The sequence below is a fragment of the Zalophus californianus genome, chromosome 12, assembly GCF_009762305.2.
Source record: "Zalophus californianus isolate mZalCal1 chromosome 12, mZalCal1.pri.v2, whole genome shotgun sequence".
Classification (NCBI taxonomy): domain Eukaryota; kingdom Metazoa; phylum Chordata; class Mammalia; order Carnivora; family Otariidae; genus Zalophus; species Zalophus californianus.
In genome coordinates, this window is record NC_045606.1 from 65,069,721 (window position 1) to 65,090,303 (window position 20,583).

A 20,583-nucleotide genomic window follows, 5' to 3' on the forward strand; every position below is an offset into this window, starting at 1 on the left:
CCAGTTTAGTTTCACCAAGTCACTCTGAAGGTTAATCTGTTTTCTTTAGGCTTATTTAAGCACAAGTTTTTCTCTGAATACTGCTTTAATCATAGTGCTTAGGTTTTCATATGTAGTACTCATTTCATTTGTATTTGAGTAGTTTTTCAGATTAAGAGGAGTTGAGGGGAGACACTTATTTCCATATGGGCAGGTGGATTGTGTTATTTTGTTGTTAATTTCTAATTTCACTGCATTGTGGTCAGAGAATATGACCTGTAGATTTCTGTATTTTTCAGTATTGATTGATTTTCTTCGTAGCCAGATAAATGATCAGATTATATCAGTAACCCATAGGTAATTGGACAATATGTTCATTCTCTGGGTAGGGATTTTGCATTTATTTTTGACAAGCATATTAATTATTCAGAGCATTTCCATTTTTTAACCACTTAGTTTATCTGTATCTGAGAGGCCTATTAGTCTTTGACTGTGGATGCTCTGTTAACTTATCATTGTTTCTAAGTTTATGCCTTGTGCATTTTTTAAGTTTTGTTGCTATTTTTATTCTTGCGTCTGTCATGAAACTTTCAAATAAATCAAAGTAAAGTTTGTAAAAGAGATAGAATCTAAGGAGCACAACAAAAACTTAATACTGAATTTCCGGTTCTCTCCTTGGATTAATTAATACATAATAATATGTATTTCAATGACATGTTGTTTATTGCATTAATATTCTTAAAAATGTATTTTTTAATCTTGTGTAGTTTTTAATTTTTTGTCTTACTGAAATGAGACTTTTAGTTTTTTGTTGTTACATTTGCTTGTCTTGTTTGTTAATATTACTTGGATTAAATTTGACTATAAATAATGGAATCTTAAAATAACAGTGTATGACAAGATTTATTCATCCTCTATTTCAAAATCCAGAGTTGAATAGTTCTGGATTGAAGTGATAGCTGTGCTTTAAGTTCTCAGTGTCCCAGTTACTTCCTTGTTTGTTGCCTCACTTAGCATGTTCTCTCTTCCCAAGATACTTCATAGTCTAAGATGGTTAATTCAGCTCTGAGCATCGTGGTTACATTTCAGTCAGCAGGAACAAGGAAAGAAAAAGAGGAGTGTACTACCCTTAGAGAGCTGTTCAAGAAGCTACACATGACTTGGACTCTGGAGCCAGGTTCAAAACTCTTAAATTCAAATCCTCCTTGCTTTAGGGAAAATACTGCCGTGGTGGCTTTGAGCAACTACGTTAGCATGAGAAAGGAGTTACAAGTCTAGATACCAGTCTTGCCTATTTGGATATTCTGCTCAGGGCCCTTGTGGCAGCAACCATTCACAACAGACAGTTGGTATGGTGGTGTGCAGCTAAGAAATGTACCTCTGTTAGGGTAGGTGAAGCAAGGTGCCATATTTAAGAAAGTTGAAGTTGTCTAAGTTTTTAGGTCAAATTTTGTTCCATTTTGGGAATATTGGGAGTACTGCCTAAATCCTACTCACCCTTCAAAATTTAGCTTTTATTTCATTGGGAAACTTTTCGTTGATCCAAAATAGTCTTGTGTTTCTTGCCTCTCCTATGTGCTGTAGTGCCTTGTCTGTATTTTCATTATACCATGTTTGAATGAAATGGTAAATTGTAGCTTTCTCCACCCAGATAGAGGGTGTATATATGGGTATGTGTACAGATTTGTATGGGAGTGTGTATGGTGGGGGAGGGGTAAGAATGAATTACTCGTTTTTAAATCTTCATAACCTAAGCCTCTACTACAGTGCATTGTACATAGGAACAAATTGTGTACACTTGTATATAAATTTGCATCGATTTTTGTTAATTCATCCATGCCTGTTCTAAGATTTATACCCATCTTTAAACCGATAAAATATAGATTGAAGTTGACTTTTAATTCTTCTAATTCTGTATTGATGTAAAATCTTTGACTTTTAATTTGAAAGGGGTGTTAAATTTAAAATGTCATCTTAATTCATCCTGTTTCTTCTCATGTTTTCCTGTATTTTTTTTTAAATTTTTTTTAAATTTTATTTATTTGACAGAGAGAGCCAGCGAGAGAGGGAATACAAACAGGGGGAGTGGGAGAGGGAGAAGCAGGCTTCCTGCCGAGCAGGGAGCCCGATGTGGGGCCTGATCCCAGGACCCTGAGATCATGACCTGAGCCGAAGGCAGACGCTTAACAACTGAGTCACCCAGGCGCCCTTCCTCTCTGTTTTTATCTTATTTTTCCTTCCCTTTTCTATGTTCATCTGTTCCGTTTCTTCAAAGAAAAAAAGAAAAAGTACTTTTTATTGAGTATTTACTGTGTACCAGGCACTGTGCTTAGGTTTCACATGTGTTTAGTTTATTTCTCACAGTTCATGTATTATGTTTAATTTGATATGCAAAGAAACATAAAAATTCAAGTATCTTGCTTGCTGTAATCATGCTATAAAGGTAAGATTCTCATCCAGAAAGCCTAAAGTTAAATGCTGTGTTAATAACCACTATAATATTGCTTCTGTTAGTTGTCCAAACCAAATTCTTTAAGTTATCTTAAAGAGTTTTCCATCTCACTTTTCCCTTCCCCTCCCAGTTAACCCATAAATATATTTTAAATTCTTTTTTTTTTTTTTTTTTTTTTTTAAAGCCTTCCTCTCTTAGTATGCCGGCCATTGGTTCTCTACCATTGGCTGCAGAGCAGAATCACTTGTGGTTCCCAAGCCTTGGCCCTGGAGACTGATTTAGTAGCTGTGAGGCTGAAACCCAGACATAGTATTTTATCCAAATAAATTACATTGATTCAGACTTCTGTTTTCTGTCTGTGAGTTCTTCCTTTTCTGTACCTTTATTTTGCTCGTTTTTATTTATCCTTCAAGGCCTAGCTTTGTTGTCACCTCTTTCTGGAAACTTTAACTCCCATCTGATTTAAAAGTCTTCTGTGTTTTCTACCATTTTAAATATAGCTAAATATAGAGCTCATAGCATCTACTTACTTGTTTCTCTCCGGTACTAGTCTGTAAGTTCAGTGGGAATTGGAGTTCTGTCTTATTTTGCCCTTTTAATCCCTTGTGCCTGGTACATAGTAGATCATTAATAAGTATTTACAGAATTCTATTTCATGCAAAGCAGCATGTAATATTTCACATTGCTTTCTGAGGATATTTTATAGTCAGAATTTGACACTGTTGGGGGCACCTGGACGGTTAAGCATCTATCTTTGGCTCCGGTCATGATCTCTGGGTCCTGGGCCCTAGTTCACTGCTCAGCAGGGAGTCTGCTTCTCCCTCTCCCTTTGCTGCACTCTCTCACGCTCTTGAGCGCGCTCTCAAATAAATAAATAAATAAATAAATAAATAAAAAAAAAAGATTTGATACTGTTTTCAGTTTTCAGTATGATCATTTAACATCCCTGAGGTCTTTTTCCTCAATGGTAAGTAACTATCTCAAAAGATTGTTTGGCAGGTACAGTGACAAAGTCTGTCCTAAGGAAAGGTAATGTAAACTGAGTAGGGGGAAATTGGGATGTTAACTCATTTACTACACATTCAGGAAAAACATACCCCTTTTTTTCTCTGAGGGTCAGAGGACTCATTCTTAAGCTTTCTTAGGCTTTCAAAAATTTTTAGACTCCTGGGTGCTGGACACAATATTGCCAGAATCCTTGGAGCCTTGCTATTCTTCTTTATGTTTATCCTACATTCTTTCTCTTTTTCCAAAACATGTCCCACATCTCCACTCATTTCTCCAAAAAAATTTTTTCAATCCTCTGTAATTTTCCCCCTCTGTGTTCATAATTTAAATTCAGTGTACCCAAAGGATCTCATATTCAGTATCCTGCAATTCTTCATGAATTTCATATATGAGTTTGTCATATATACATTTTTCTTCTGAGTTAATTGCTATAACTTTTTGGAGAAAGTATCTGTTTATCAAAATTGAAAGTATACATATTCTTTGAATCCAGAATCTAATTTCTGAGAGTTTAATGTGGCAAATGGAAATAACAGTATACAAAGATATAATATTTGTACTAAGTTAAGAGTACATAAAGATATATACATCCTTGGTTTTTTTTATAGCATCATTTGTAGGAACAAAAAATAGAAAATGTATGTGCATTAAAAGGAAGGGATGAATAAATTATGTCTATAGGGTAGAGTATTCGATACCTATTAAGAATAAAGTAGCTCAGTGTGTTTTGATTGAAAAGGATGGCCATGATATGTTACCTTTTGAAAAAAAGAAGTTACAGTATAAAATGCATGTAATGAGTCAATTTTTATTTCTGTGTGTATATTTAATCCCTTCATATATATATTTATATTTTTATATGTAAAAGAGAAAGCATGGAAATATACACATTGAACTGATAACAGATTATTTTGAGAATTGAAGGAATTATTTGGAAGATATTTAAGGAAAAATTACCTTTACTTCTATTATTCAATTATACAAACATCAGGGCTTATAAAATTTAATAGTTGAACTATAAAATAGTTAAAAAAATAGATATAAACATATGTATTACTTTTGATATTAAAAACTTCAAACATGGAAGTAGAGCTTCAGCAATTAACTCATGCCATTTATCCCATTCTCGTTACTGTTAGTGGCATTAAGTTCTTCCACACTGTTGTGCAGCTGTCACCACTATTGATCTCTAGCGCTTTTTCATCAGCCCAAACTGAAACTCCACACCCTTTAAATAACTCTCCATTCTCCCTAGTCCCTGGTAACCACTATTCTACTTTGTTTCTATGAATTTGACTCTTCTAGGTACCTCATATAAGTGGAGTCATACAATAGTTATCCTACTGTGTCTCTTTAATTTCACTTACTGTGATGTGTTCAGGGTTCATCCATGTTGTAGTATATATCAGAATTTCTTTTTTAAGGGCGAGTAATATTTCAGTGTATGTATATATGATGTTTATCTACTTGTCTGTTGATGGTCACGTGGGTTGTTTACACCTTACACATTGGTATGCAAATGTCTGTTCAGTTCTCTGCTTTCAGTTCTTCTGGATATATGCCAGAAATAGAATTGTTGGATCATATGGTAATCCTATGTTTCTTTTCTTTTTTTTTTTAAAGATTTTATTTATTTATTTGAGAGAAAGAATGAGAGAGAGAGAGAGCACATGGGAGAGGGGAGGGTCAGAGGGAGAAGCAGACTCCCCGCTGAGCAGGGAGCCTGATGTGGGACTCGATCCGGGGACTCCAGGATCATGACCTGAGCCGAAGGCAGTCGCTCAACCGACTGAGCCACCCAGGCGCCCGGTAATCCTATGTTTAAATATTGAGCGGTTGTCATACCATTTTCCACATTGGCTGTACCATTTAACATTCCCACCAGAATGCCTTTCGGTTTCAATTTGTACATCCTCACCAGTATTTTTTTTCTTTCTTTGTTTTTTGTTTTTTTGTTTTGGTTGTTCTTTTTTTTGCTAATAGCCATACTAATGGATTTGAAGTGATATCATTGTGGTTTTGATTTGCATTTTCCTGATGACTAGTGATGCTGAGCATCTTTTTTTTTTTTTTTAAGATTTTATTTATTTGACAGAGAATGAGCAAGGGGGAGGGGCAGTGGGAGAGGGAGAAGGAGACTCCCCATTGAGCAGGGAGCCCAATGTGGGGCTCGATCCCAGGACCCTGAGATCATGACCTGAGCCAAAGGCAGACACTTAACCAACTGAGCCACCCAGCCTTTTGAGCATCTTTTAATGTGTTTATTAGCTATTTGTGTGTTGTCTTTGAAGAAATGTCTAGTCGAGACCTCTGCCCATATTTAAATTGGGTTGTTTGTTTTTTTTGTTTTTGAATTGTAGCACTCTTTTACATACTGTGAATATTAATCCCTTATGTTTATGATACGCAGATACCTCCTGTGGTGTGTCTGATAGTGCCCTTTGATGCACAGAGGTTTTAATTTTGATGGTCCATTTGTTTAATTTCCTTTTGCTGCCATCATGATTCAAGGAAAGGTTCAAGAAATCATTGCCAAATCCGGTGTCATAAAGCTTTCCCCCTGTGTTTTCAGAATTTTAAGAGTTTTACCTCTGATCCAGTTTGAGTTAAATTTTGTTATGATGTAAGGGATGGATCCGACTTGATTCTTCTGCATGTGGATATTCACTTTTACCACCATCACTTCTTGCAAAGACTGTCCTCTCCCCACTGAATGGTTTTGGCACCCTTGTCAAAAATCATCTTAGCATTTATATAAAGGTTTTATTTCTGGACTATTCTATTTCACTGTTTTATATGTCTGTCTGTATACTACCACCACACTGTTTTGTATCTTTTTAGTAAGTTTTGAAATCAGGAAGTGAGTTCTCCGACTTTCTTTTTCAAGATTGTTTTGGCTATTTGGGGTCCCTTAAGGTTCTATATGATCTTTAGGATGGTTTTTTTTCTATTACTGCCAAAAAAAAAAAGTTTTGGGGATTTTGTAAGGAGTGAGTTGAATCTGTAGATCGCTTTAGGTAGTATTGACATTATAGCAGTATTAAGCCTTCTACCCCATGAAAACTGGTTGTGTTTCCATTTATTTGGGTCTTTGAAAATTTCTTGAGTGATGTTTTATAGTTTCAGTGTACAAGTCATTAGCCTCCTTGGTTAGGTTTATTAATAAGTACTTTATTGTTTTTCATACTGTTGTAAATAGAATTGTCTTCTTAATTTCCTTTTGGTATTGTTTATTATTTATGTATAGAAATGCAAATGGTTTTTGTGTATTGATTTTGTATCCTGCAACTTTGCTCAGTTCATTTATTAGTTCTAACAGTATTTTTGTGGAATCTTTAGGGTTATCTACCTAAAAGATTGTATCATCTGTGAACAGAGATAGTTTTACTTCTTCCTTTCCAGTTTGGGTGTTTTGTATTTCTTTTCCTTGCCAAATTGCTCTGACTAATGTGTTGAATGGAAGAGTTGAAGATGGACATCTTTGTCTTGTTCCTGATCTTAGAGGAAAAGCCTTCAGTCTTTTACTATTGACTATGGTGTTAGCTGTGGTTTTTTTATATATGGTCCTTATTATAGTGAGGTAGTTTCCTTCTTACTGTAGTTTATAGAATTTTTTTTTATTATGATAGGGTGTTGAATTTTGTCAAAGGCATTTCTGCATCACTTGAGACGATCATGTGTTTTTTTTTTCACCTTCATTAGATTAATGTGGTATATTATATTGATTTTTGAATGTTGAACTATACTTGCATTCCAGGAATAAGTCCCACTTTGTCATGGTGTATAATTCTTCTAATAATGTTTGCTGTTGAATTATGTTTGGTTTTATTTTTTAAAGATTTTATTTTTTATTTGACAGTGGAGGGGGAAGAGCACAAGCAGGGGGAGTGGCAGGCAAAGGCAGAGGCTTCCCGCTGAGCAGGGAGCCCAACATGGGGCTCAATCCCAGAACCCTGGGATCATGACCTGAGCTGAAGGCAGACGCTTAACCGACTGAGCCACCCAGGTGCCCGAATTATGTTTGTTAATACTTTTTGAGGATATTTGCATCAGTATTCATCAGGGACGTTAGATAATAATTTTCTTTTGTTTTTGTCTGGCTTTGGTATCAGGGTAATGCTGACCTAATAGAATGAGTTCATAAATGTTCTCCAGTTTCTTAGAAGAGTTTAAGGAAGATTGGTGTTAATTATGATATAAATGTATGGTATGGTTCACTGATAATGCCATCTGGTCTAAGGACTTTTCTTTTTTGAGGAGGTTTTTGATGATGACTTGTTTGTTTTATGGTCAGTTTTAGAACGTGCTTCATGTGCACTTGAGAAAAATGTGTTCTGATGTTGGATGTAGTGTTTTGTCTGTTTTATAGTGTTGTTCAAGTTCTCTTGTTTATCTTCTGTCTGGTTCTTTCTATCCATTGTTGAAAGTGGAGTATTGAAGTCTCCAACTATTATTGTAAACCATCTGTTTTCCCCCTCAATTCTGTCAGTTTGCTTCATATATTTTGGAGCTTTGGTGTTTGGTGTATATGTGTATATAATTCTAATGTCTACTTCATGAATACCTTTTTATCAATATAGAATATCTTTTTTTGTAGCAGTTTTTGACTTAAGTCTGTTTTGTTTGATAATAGTATAGCCACCTCACCTTTTTTTGGTTACTACTTGCACGGAAAATATTTTTTATCCTTTTACTTTCAACCTCTGTGTGTGTCTTCTAGGTAGCGTACAGTTTGATCATGTTTTTTTTTAGTAGTTCTCTCAGTCTGCCTTTGGGGAGTTTAATCTACCTACATGTAGTTACTGATAATGAAGAACTTACTTTAGTCATTTTATTATTTTCTGTATGTCTTAAGCTTTTGTATATCCATTTCCTCCTTTACTACCTTCTTTTGTGTTCAGTTGATTTTTTGTAGTGTCACATTTTGATTCCCTTTCTCCTTTCCTTTTTTTTGTATATTATTTAGATATTTTCTTTGTGGTTATAGAGATTACATATAACATCCTAAGTTATAGTAATCTGATTTGAATTTATACTGACCTAACTTTAATTGCATACATAAACTATTCATAGATACCCCTCCCCCACTTTTTATTATTGATGTCACAAACTTTAAACATTTTGTACTCATTAACAGATTTATAACTATTTGTTATTCATTTGTCTTTTAAATCTTACAGAAAATATAAAATGGAGTTAACAAACCAAAATTAAAATAATATCGGTTTGTATATATGTTCATGTATTTACCTTTACTGGAGATCTTTATATTTTCACATGGCTTTGAGTTATTGTCTAGGGTCCTTTCCTTTCTACCTGAAGTAATCCCTTCAGCATTTCTTATAGAGCATGTGTAGTGATAATGAATCTCCTTAGTTTTTGTTTATCTGGGAATATTTTAATTTCTACTTCAGTTTCTAAGCACAGTTTTGCCAGATACAGAATTCTCATTTAACAGTTGTATCATCACACTGCCATCAGGCCTCCAAGTTTTCTACTGAGAAATTGGTTGAAATCTTATTCAGGGTTCCTTCTATGTGTTATGTTGCTTCTCTCTTGCTACTTAGAATTCTCTCTTTTCTTTGTCTGTCTTCAGTTTGTGTCTTGGTGTGGGTCACCATGGGTTTATCCTGTTAGGAGTTTGTTGAGATTCTTGGATTTTAGTTTTATGTCTTTTCATCAAATTTGGAAAAATTTTTTTCTCTTTAATCTCTTTGATCATTTCTCATTCTTCTTTTTCTGAAACTCCCATAATGTATATATTGGTCCAGTTGCTGGTGTCCCACAAATCTCTTAGGCTATGTTTACTTTTCTTCATTCTTTTTTCTTTCTGATCCATAGAATCAATAATTTTAAAGGTCCTGTCCTCAAGTTTGCAGATTCTTTCTTCAGCCTGCTCAGTTCTGCTGTTGAACCTCTTTGGCAAATTTCTCAATTCAATTGTATTTTTCATCTCCAGAATTTTGTTTCATTCCTTTTTATAATTTCTTGATATTCTTGTTGTGTTACATTGTTTTCCTGATTTCCAGTACTTCTTTGCCCTTTTTTTCCTTTAGCTCTTTGAATATATTTAAGACAGGTATTTTAAAGTCCTCATCTAGGTAAATCCAATATTTGTACTGCTTCAGGGATGGTTTCTGGGAATTTGTTTTGTTCCTTTCTGTGGGCTTTGTTTTTCTGTTTCTTTGCATGCTTTGTGATTTTTTTGTTGAAAAATGTGCATTTGGAAAAACAGTCATCTGACGATTAGCTGGGTATGTTCTGAGCCTAGAGATCAGCCTGCAATGAAAGTTTGGCTTGGGTCTGTGTGTGAATTTCTCATTTCCCCCTGTGTACATGGCTGCTTTTGAATGTCTTAATTCTCCAAAGGGTCTCACTCTAGCTTCTCCTTAGGGCCTCAGGTGTCTACTGTATATCTATCCACTCATAATTTTCTTCTCCAGGCACCTGTGGGTTTCTAGTCCCCCTTCAGCTTTCACCATTTGTATTCAGTGCTTCTTCCACCTAAAATCCCAGTTAGACAAGGGGCGCCTGGGTGGCTCAGTCGTTAAGCCGTCTGCCTTCGGCTCAGGTCGTGGTCCCAGGGTCCTGGGATCAAGCCCCACATTGGGCTCTCTGCTCTGCAGGAAGCCGGCTTCTCCCTCTCCCACTCTCCCTGCTTGTGTTCCCTCTCTCACTGTGTTTCTCCTGTCAAATAAATAAAGTCTTTAAAAAAAAAAATCCCAGTTAGACAAGACAGACCAGTCCTTCTGGTAGATCCTAGAGAACTTAGAATGTTTTAAGTAAAGTCAGCCCTGTTCCGTCTGGTTTGAGGGAAGAATGTGGAGCTGGGTTGCTGTCTCCTTGAATCCCAGACATACCATATAGAGAATAGGGCAAGAACGAATGAACGAATGAAAATGACCTGAACTTTATTGTTCACGGCATTTTCTTGACTGGGCATTTGTTTGGTGCTGTAAATCTTTGACTTTTTCCAGAGCTCCTGTAAGGTTAATTCAGCCAGTTTCTAGTCGTTTTTGATGTTTCTCTGAGGGCTTGGAACTTCTTAGTCATTTTGCTGATGTCACTCAAGAATGCTTTTTAAATTATAAAAATAAAATAAAGTTAGTGAAGGAAATTTAGAGCACACATAAATGTAGAAAGCTAAGAAAAAAAATCTTACCTACAATTCTACTCTGTAGTAACCACTATTAACATTTTGTTGTGTTGCCTTTCAGGCTTTTTTCCCCTTTGTCATACCTTTCATTTTGTGCTGCTTTCTCTTGTTCTTCTATCCTGTACCACAAAAAAAAAAAAAAAAGTTAAATAAAATAAGGTCTGTAAACATACTTTCAGTCAGTACAGTGTTAATTTTTAAATTTAGTGTACTTTTACATTTGACATCCCAAAATATTTTTACAGATACTCAAATTTTTCATTTATGCTTCTAAATGAAAATATTGTAAATCTTTTTCTTCTCTCTCTCTCTTTTTTTTTAAATAAAACACAAGTCAAATTTATTAGATTTGTCCACAGTCAGCAATGGTGATCTCGCTGGTCTTGCCATTCCTGGATACAAAGCACTCCATGGCTTCCATAGTATTCATGCCCTCTTTCACCTGGCCAAAGACCACATGCTTGCTATTGAGCCACTCAGTGTTGGCAGTGTGGATGAAAACTGGGAAGCATTTGTGTTGGTTCCAGCATTTGCCATGGACAAGACGCCAGACCCTTGTGCTTCAGGATGAAATGCTCATCATCAGATTTCTGCCCGTAGATGGACTTCCTGCCAGTGCCATATGGCATGTGAAGTCACCACCCTGGCACATAAATCCTGAAATAATCCTGTGAAAGCAGGGACCTTTAGAACCAAATCCTTTCTTCCCAGTGCTCAGGCCATGAAAGTTCTCTGCTGTCTTTTAGAACTTTGTCTGCAAACAGCCTGGAAGAGATGCACCCCACAGCAGTGTCGAAGAACATGGTAGGGTTGACCGTGGCTAGATAGCAGGGTGGCTCTAGGGCAGCAGTGTCTGCAAGGCCTAGGTAATTCTGATTATCCCCACAGGCTTGGGTTTTATTCCAGTCTTTACTCCTTTATTCAGTACATAAGAGTTAAGAAAGAAGTAGGTATGAAGAACCTATAATTTATTTTCCTTTGTCCTAGAAATTTCTAGAATTTTTTCATCTAGAAAAAAGTGACATCCCCTCATTCAAAGGGGTAAGCCATGACAACCTAGTATGGATCTTAACTTTCTTGAGAGCCAGTATAAAGAGAAAGAACTCAACCTAGACAGAAAAGGTAATGTTAATACTGTGACATCAGTTATTTAGGCTAGAGGTACCTATTAAACCAACTGAACTATTAATAATAACTAGATTCTTTAATCCTGTGCTATATTAATTGATAATTACAGTTAAGATTTTTAATTTATTTAGCTTTATTTTATATCTTGAAGCTATTTATATTTTGGTAAAAATTATATATTTGGTATGTTATAGTAAACTTGACATATAGGGTTAAAGAAGAGTATGTTCATCTTAGTGGAAATTGTGTTCTACCTTCTTCCATTCCTACCTCTTACCTTAATCAGAAGCACCATAAAAAGTAATTACCTCTGATGTTTTTGGAATTTGGTTTATGGAAAGGTACCCTTTATACTTAAGCTGATTGGTACATGGATGAATAAATCGGAAGTACTTTTTTTCTGGTTCACTTTTATACTGAGATGCATTGTGATTAATTTTTCTTCTTTTATCAGCAGATTTCTGCTTTTTATAGTTGCATGATTTCTTTTTTTTGGTCGTTCGTTAATTATTGACTATAATAAGTGTTTACACCTAACTTTTATGTTTTATTTCACTGAAGTAGCAATATATAATCCAAACTTGGGTGTTTCTTTCATAACTAACTTTGGTCTCTAGGAATACATTACTGTTAAAAATGGAGACTGTTGTATTAGATTTTAGATACAATACTTTTATCTTTATAAGAAAATGAGGACAAAGAACTTATTCTAATAGGGAGTCTTTATATAGTATGTTTTCTAATGTCACTTCTTTGTTCCATGAAGAATTACTTGTATAAAGCAAGTTTGATTATGGTATTGGTTGAATATTTAAGATTGATGAAGTGGCCAAGTTTAACACATTTTTCCTCCCCCATTTCTTTTAGGTGAATCTGGACTCGGGAAGTCAACATTAATCAACTCATTATTCCTCACAGATTTGTATTCTCCAGAGTATCCAGGTCCATCCCATAGAATAAAAAAGACTGTACAGGTATGTACATTAGTATTGTTAATTGATGATAAGCTGGGGTAATGTTAACACAAAACATATGCTAATACTTTTATTATGCTTCCCTGGAGACAGGTTTTATATTTGGCCTCATCCGATGTAAAGTGGTAAACCTGATTGATGATTAAAAAGAGAGAGGGTGAGCACAGGTAATTAGAGGAATTATCTTGACTAGAACCTTCTAAATTTGTCCCTAGGACCCTCCTAGAGATTATACTGTGATGTAATAAATAATATCCCTAGAGTTATACTGTCCAACATGGTCTTGCCATACTTAGCTATTAAGTTTGAATAAGTTAAAAGCAAATAAAATCTAAAATTTAGTTTCTCAGTTACACCAGTCACATTTCAAGTGCTCAATAGACATATGTGGCCAATTTGCGTAGTACAGATATATTTCCACTGTTGGAGAATGTGCTAATGGACAGTGTAGAGAAAACATGATTTGCAGAAAAGTCATTAATTTAATTTATTAATTAATTTAAATACAGTGTTCTATATTACTCAGTGGCATAGTCCCATATGATAGATGAACGGCAGTTGGAATTCATTAAGGCTCCCAAGCTATGTGTAGTCTAATTTAGTACTTCTCAGTCTTTAATGTGTGTTCAGATCAGCTTGTTAAATTTAGTTCCTGTTTTACTTAGTTTAATCTGAGATGGGCTGAGATTCTGCATTTCTGAAAAATTTTAGGTGATGCTGATGCTGCTGACCCATAGACCACACTTCATATGACAGAATGCTCTAGGCTCCAGATCTGCACTGTTCAGTACAGTAGCCAGTAGCCACATGTGTCTGTTAAACTCTTAAAATGTGGGTAGTCCAAATGGAGATGTTATGCAAATATAAAATACATCCCAGATTTTGACAATTTAGTATGTAAAAAAGAATATAAAAGATCTTATTACTAATTTTTTATATTGATTATACTTTGCAGTGATAATATTTTGGTTATATTGTATTAAATACATTAATTTCACCTTTTATTACTTTTTAAAGTGGCTACTGAAAAGTTTTAAATTATGTGGCTCACATTACATTTTTGTTAAACAGCACTCCTCTAAACTATTAATTGCAAAAATTGTTAGTGGATTGGTGCGATAGTAATACATAGCACATAAGCAGAGAGGAAGGGAGTGAATAGTTCTCGCTGGAGCAGGCTTTATTCAGGCTGGAGGTGGATTTGAAGGATTGGTAGTAATTATTCTAGTGTACAAGGTGGAAGGAAAGTCTGGAAATTCTGGGCAGAAACTCATATCAAACTGCAAGGTGCAGTTTAGTAATTAGATTCTTAAAGAAGTAATTTTGTCAAGTGAATATTTTTTTTTAAAGTTTTTCTCTGTTTTAGGAGTTTTTTTGTATCCTTCATAGAGCTTGAAATTTCAGATTACTTGCAAAAATGTATTCTAAAACCTTGACACTACATTGCTTATTTATTTGGTGATCAGTGTTGGATATTTTAACCCTAAGCAAGAAGAGGAACTTTTAATTTTTTAATTTAGGTATTTAAATTCAAGATAAGTAAACTTTGTATGTAGAAATGTTAAAGAAATCCCACAGTATAGATTCCCAAGTTCAAGAATATTTAGTCTAGGGGCACCTGGGTGACTCAGTTGCTTAAGCATCTGCCTATGGGTCAGGTCACTATCCTGGAGTCCGAGAATTGAGCCCCGTGTCGGGCACCCTGCTCAGTGGGGAGTCTGCTTCTCCCTCTGCCCTTTACCCTACTCATGCTCTCTCTCTTAAATAAATAAATAAAATCTAAAAAAAAAAAAAAAAAAGAATAGTCTAAAATATGTTAGATCTTAATGGTCATGTGCCTGTCAGTAGTGTTCTTGGTAATTACTGCTGGTGAGAAAATTTTCTGAGTCCTCTTTGTAGTTCTGGCATATAGTGTAACTCCAGGCTTGCATTAGTAAGTCATTAGCATCTTCTAGGTACTATTCCAATCAGTTTACATGCATTAACTTATTTAATTCTTAGAACAACTTTATGAGGTAAGTGGTACTATTACCGCCATTTTACATATGTGGAAATTGAGGTACAGACATGGTCATATCCCTGAAATCACGTAGTTAGAGTGACAGAACTGGATACAAATCTAAGTGGTCTGGTTTAGTGTATATTCTATTAAATTATGCTGTCTCTATACTGTTGATATTTAATATAAGCTAGTTTCATAGGTTAACCAGTTCTTAATAGGTGGATTAGCTTTCCTTTACTACATATCCCTTTTTAATAATGTTTCATCCAACAGGTTTTTGGTTTTCTTTTTTTTTTTTTTAACCTTTTCGTTTAAAAATCTTACAAAGGGAGATAGTTTCCCACTTAGGCAATTTAGACAAAATGAGGACAAAATGATTTGGTCAGTGAAGTCATCTCTTCATCATAATTATTAATATGTGAAAATAGTTAAAATATAACAAAAAATGCCTCTATAAGCAATAAGGGGCTGATTCAGCTGATGCGGACTAGTAAGGGATACTTACAGGAAGGGATTTTTTTTTGTTTTACTTTCTAAATCTCAAATAGTACATACATGGTGTTTGCTGTTGCTTGTTAGGTTTGAATTTGCAGTCTGGACTCAAGGGTAAGGACTTCCCTTTAAATATTAAGCTTGAAATTCCAATAAACTGCTGGGTGGATGATGGAAGGAAGCAAATTAACTCATGAAAATTTTGTACCTTACCATGTTTTATTTTACTTTGCTTAATAAAGACGAACAGTATTCTAGCTTTCTTAATTCATCCATGCAGTGATTTTTATCAGTGCCTGAACACATGAAAGTATCAGCACTTGCAATTTTAGGAATTCAACATATAAAAATCTAACCTGTCATACTCTGTAGCAAAGTATTTGCTTAAATAATGAGAGATTGCTTGTAATGTAATTACAACTGTGTGTATTCTGTCATGGTCCACATATTGTAAAAAGGATATTAAATAGGATTCTTTATCATATTATCATCAGTGATTCTCCATATTATGAGACTGAATCTTTTTCCTTTTATCTTCTCAATTTTATACAGTGAACATACTTTTATAATTTTTTAAATGCCTTTCAGAAAAGAAAATATAAATACCAAAGATAAAAAGTATTTATGAGCAATAAGATTCATATTAAGAATTGGTTCTAGGTCAGTTCAACAAAAATCTGTCCCCTAGAAGTCCTTATGCCAAAAATAAATTTGCCAAACAAATTTATTAAAAATACTGATAGACTATATGGTACTGTCTACCCTAAACCAGTTGCTCAAACCAAAAAACTTGGAGCCATCCTTAACTCCCTTTTTCTCTCTAAATCCACAGGCAGTCCATCAACAAATCCTGTTACCTCTACTTTCACAATATATCCAGAATCCTACTTTCTTGTACTGCTCATATCCAGGGCTCCATCATCTCTCTGCCTAGATTATTACAATAACCTCCTAATTCGCCTCTCTGACATGATTCTTGGCCACCATCCCAATCTTTTTAACAAAGCAATCAGAGTCTTCTTTTACAGAGGAAGGCCAAAGTCCTTATAATATCTAGGAGACCCTTATAATATCTAGGAGACCCCATCCCTCTCTATAACCTGTTTCCTACACTTTTCTGATTTTGGCTTATTCTCCTCTGACTAAACCAACATCCTTGCTGTTCTTTGAACAGGCCAAAGCTACTTCAGGTTCTTTCCACTTCTTGTTTTTCTACCTGCAATGTTCTTCCCTGAGATTTCCTCATGGCTTGCTCCCTAATTTTCATCAGTTCTCTGCTTAAAAGTTAATCTCTCAGTGAGGCCTTGCCTGGCCACCTTATAAACTCCTTCCAGTCCCTACCCTGGCTCTAAATTTGTAAGCTCTGTGAAGGCAGGAACTTCATTTTATTCACTGCTTAAACTCAGTTCTTAGAAGTGCATCTGTTACATATTAGCATCCAGTATTTGTTGAATGACTGAACAGTTTTAAAAATATGTAAGACTTCGCGTTTAGTTGGGATATTTTAAAATTTGATGATTTTTGAAGGTTTGTTAATCTTTCTTTCTTCGTCTGTGAAGTTTTGTAAATCACTAGAAGAAGTGAAATAATTTTAAATGAGATTTTTTTGAAGTTTTAACTTTGACAGCTTTTTAAAAATTTTCTATTTTTTTCTTGAGCAAAATTTTTAAAATAATTTTGTAGTTTTATACTAAAAGGGCACAAATTTTAGCATAAAGCTTGATGAACTTGTGTGTGTGTGTGTGTGTGTATGTGTGTGTGTGTGTGTGTATCCAGGTAATTATCACGCGGATTCAGATACTGTAGTACATTTTTGGCACCCTGGAAGGTTTCCTTGTGCCTCCTCTCAGTCAATATTACACCCAACTCCAAATATAAATAGCTTTCTGACTTCTGTCTCTATAGATTAATTTTGCCTTTCTTGAACTTCATTTAGATATATACTTTTTTGTGTCTGATTTCTTTCACTGCATATTATGTCTGTGGTATTTGTGCTGTGTAGCTGTAGTTCTTCTTCATTGTTGTATAATATTCCATCGTATGATTATATCATAAATTATATTCTGTTGTAGATAAGCATTTGGGTTTTCGTTTTTTTTTTTACCACTATGAATATTTTTATACATTCTTTTAGTGGACCTGGACACTCGTTTCTGTTGTATGTCTGTGTACATTAAGTATAAAGGTATTTTATTGTTTCAGTTAATTTTCTTTGATTTCTTATGAGGTTGAACATGTCTTTTATACTCATTATTCAGATTTCATTGAAGTGTTTTGATCATCTTAATATTTCCTATCTTTTTCTCCTTGATTTGGAAGAGTTCCTTATCTAGATAATTGCATCTTACGTTTCAGATACTGAAGATAATTTCTCTCAGGCTAGCATCTGTTAAAGACGATGGGAGAGGCTCTCAGTTTGTTAGAATTGTTTTTACATTTGCTTGTCTCCCAAATAATCCTGTTTAAACTCAACCTTCTTTTAAGCTAACATTTCAATAGTGTTCTCTTCAATTGTGAATATCTTCCCAACTCTCCCTTTTTTTTGAAAACAAAGGAGTAATTAGGGCTTCAGAGTATCTCTAGGAAGATTTTTAAGACAAAGGCCTGTGTATCACTCTTAAATCTCCTCTTTTTACCAAAAGTAAGACCTATAACATCTGAGAACTGGATAGATTCTGACTAGAATCGCAGAGAAGTACTCTTTCCTGACTGTACCATGGAGGTATTCCTTCATATACTTGAAACAAGTTGAAGAATCCTGTGTACTCTCTTCCTCATTTATCCAGGAGAGAACATAACATGTTCTGAGTCGTTCCGTTTATTTAGAAAATAGAAGGTAGTTTTCTTTTACAGTTGACTGGCTTTTCACTAAGCTCAGTAATCTAGCAGATAATCTCCTCTTGGAAGCTCATAAATTCTTTCAGTGGAAGGTGCTCAGAAGTATTACATCTCAGCCCAGACATATCAGACCAGGAGAAACATAAAATCCTGAGCTTCAAAAGGCAAGTGTCTGCAATTTCCCTGACCTGAAGGCTTTCTGAAACCCTTCCAAACTGTTGGGGGGGGAAAAAAAAGACAAAAAGAAAAATCCTGTGATGTAGCAAGGTAGGGAGTGAGATTTTAATAAAGACCGTGATCTCATAATCTCCCTGAGCATTATTTATTTATAAGAGACTGGTATCATGGGGCACCTGGGAGGCTCAGTCGTTAAGCATCTGCCTTTGGCTCAGGTCACGATCCCAGGGCCCTGGGATTGAGCCGGCATTGGGCTCCCTGCTGTGCGGGGAGCCTGCTTCTCCCTCTTCCACTCCTTCTGCTTGTGTTCCCTCTCTCGCTGTGTCTCTCTGCCAAATAAATAAATAAAATCTTTAAAAATAAAAGAGAGAGACTGGTATCACAAGAAATTCCTTCACATTTGCAGTCTTGGAAGGAAAGGGAAGGTGTCTACACTGAACAGAGAGATGGTTCTGAGCTTCCTGTATATCAGTGGTTCTGATTTGAATGGAATTTTCAGTATTAAATAGAAGTCCTTTGTGATTAATTCCCAATGTCCTGTCTTGGGCCTCAGGACTGAGTGCTGCAGCTCCAAATGTGAGCCAACACTGTAGTCCTAGAGTTCTTTATATAGATGGTTCTCAAACTTGAGTGTACACCACAGTCACTTGGAAGGCTTGCTAAAACAGATTGCTGAGTTCCTCTCCCCTCAGAGTTTGCTATTTAATAGGTTTGAGGCAGGGCCCAAAGAATTTATGTTTCTAATAAGTTCCTAGACTGTGCATCTGCCAGTCGGAATACTATACTTTGAGAACCACTGCTCTGCAGTGTTTCTAGCCTGATAAAAACTGGTTTTATCCTGTCTCCCTGGAAAGAAGTTAGAGAGGGTACTGTTTATCCTTCATTCTTTCAGAATACTTCACATTGAATGAAATAGTACCTGTAACTTCTGTTTTTATTCATATATTTTTTTGTTAATAGACTGATGAAAATGAAGTGATAGAAAGAATTGAATACTTGTTCTACTTCATGTTCCATTCTCAAAAATAGATCCTCAGATTAACAAAGTTTTAAGAAAAATATTACATACAGTGTTGTATGTATAGTAGCAAATTTTATAATTTTGTTACATTTGAAAATTTTTGAATCATATTTCAAGTCTGTGGAAGGTTGCCAACTATCTCCAAGGGAAAGACTGTCCTTTATTCTGAGACTAAATCGTTTCAATTTCTTTTGTGAAATGAGAGTGTTAGATTTTTTTTTAAAGATTTATTTATTCACTTGAGAGAGAGAGTGTGTGAGAGCGGGGGAGGGACAAAGGGAGAGGGAGAGAAAAAATCTTCAGCAGACGCCCCACTGAGCGCAGAGCCCAGTGCAGGGCTTGATCTCAGGACCCCAAGATCATGACCTGAGCTGAAATCAAGAGTCAGACACTCAGCCAGCTGAGTCACCCAGGCATCCCAAGAGTGTTAGTTTTGTTTCATTTTTTTTTAAGTTCTTAGTTGGCAACCTTATATTGTCCCCTTTAAAAAACTTTTTTTCTTGGTTTATGAAGTCCTACAAATCACTTTTGCAGATTAAGTGGGTATAAAAATTTTGGAAGTGAGAAAAGGTGAAAGCAATGAATCCTATCCCTAAGGTAATGTTTTATAGACTCCTTGAGACGTTTATATAAACCCCAGTTAGGAAACTCTCTTGTTGATATTGGTCCAATATTGATTGTTTTTTGAACCATGCATAGAACAGACATTTGAATGTTTATCTTATACCAGGTTTTGAGGCTACAAGTGATGATAGACATAATCAAAGTTCTTAAGCCAATCACAAGAAGGATATAGCAAACAAATATGATTTGGTGAGAATATGCTGCTGTGAAGTGCTATAGATTACCTTGGCAAGGTAGCTTATAGTGAAGTAGTAGGAATGGAGGGCAAGATGGTACTTGTTTGAGAAGTGAGTAGTAAATGAGGCACTGATGATGGGATGCCTATGAAGGAGGTGAAGAAAGTGAATACCTAGAGGTTGAATGTAGGGTACTGAGAGAGTCGTTTGGTTTTTGTTTCCAAAAAAGACCTGAGAATGTTTATATCCTGTGGGGAGTTAATCCCTAAGAGATGAGAGGTTGTAAATAAAGGGTAAATAGTCTAAACAGTTGTCAATATGACTCTAATATGGAGTAATCAGTTTCCTGGTATAGATTGAGAAATTATCCTTAGGAAGAAAGGGATCTATTCCACTGAATAGAAGGAAAGACTGTTGCTTCAAACAAATTGGGGATGCTCTTGTCTTCATATAGAGATGAGGCATGGTGACAAACAGTAGGGTAAAAAGCCATACTGGGAAATGAGAGAGGCGTGAGACTAGCGAGCACATAGAAGGATTATTGGATAGCAGGGAA

The 20,583-nt window shown here is 35.3% G+C and overlaps 1 protein-coding gene across 6 annotated transcripts in view; it reads left to right on the forward strand.

Annotated features, from left to right (window-relative positions):
* Positions 1-20,583, forward strand: part of SEPTIN7 (septin 7) — a 110,933-nt gene that overhangs the window by 53,599 nt on the left and 36,751 nt on the right. For all 6 annotated transcript variants that reach the window (XM_027574938.2, XM_027574939.2, XM_027574937.2 and 3 more), the window contains one exon: positions 12,591-12,697. In XM_027574938.2, coding sequence (XP_027430739.1) covers positions 12,591-12,697 — 107 coding nt within the window. The remainder of the gene's footprint in view (positions 1-12,590; positions 12,698-20,583) is intronic.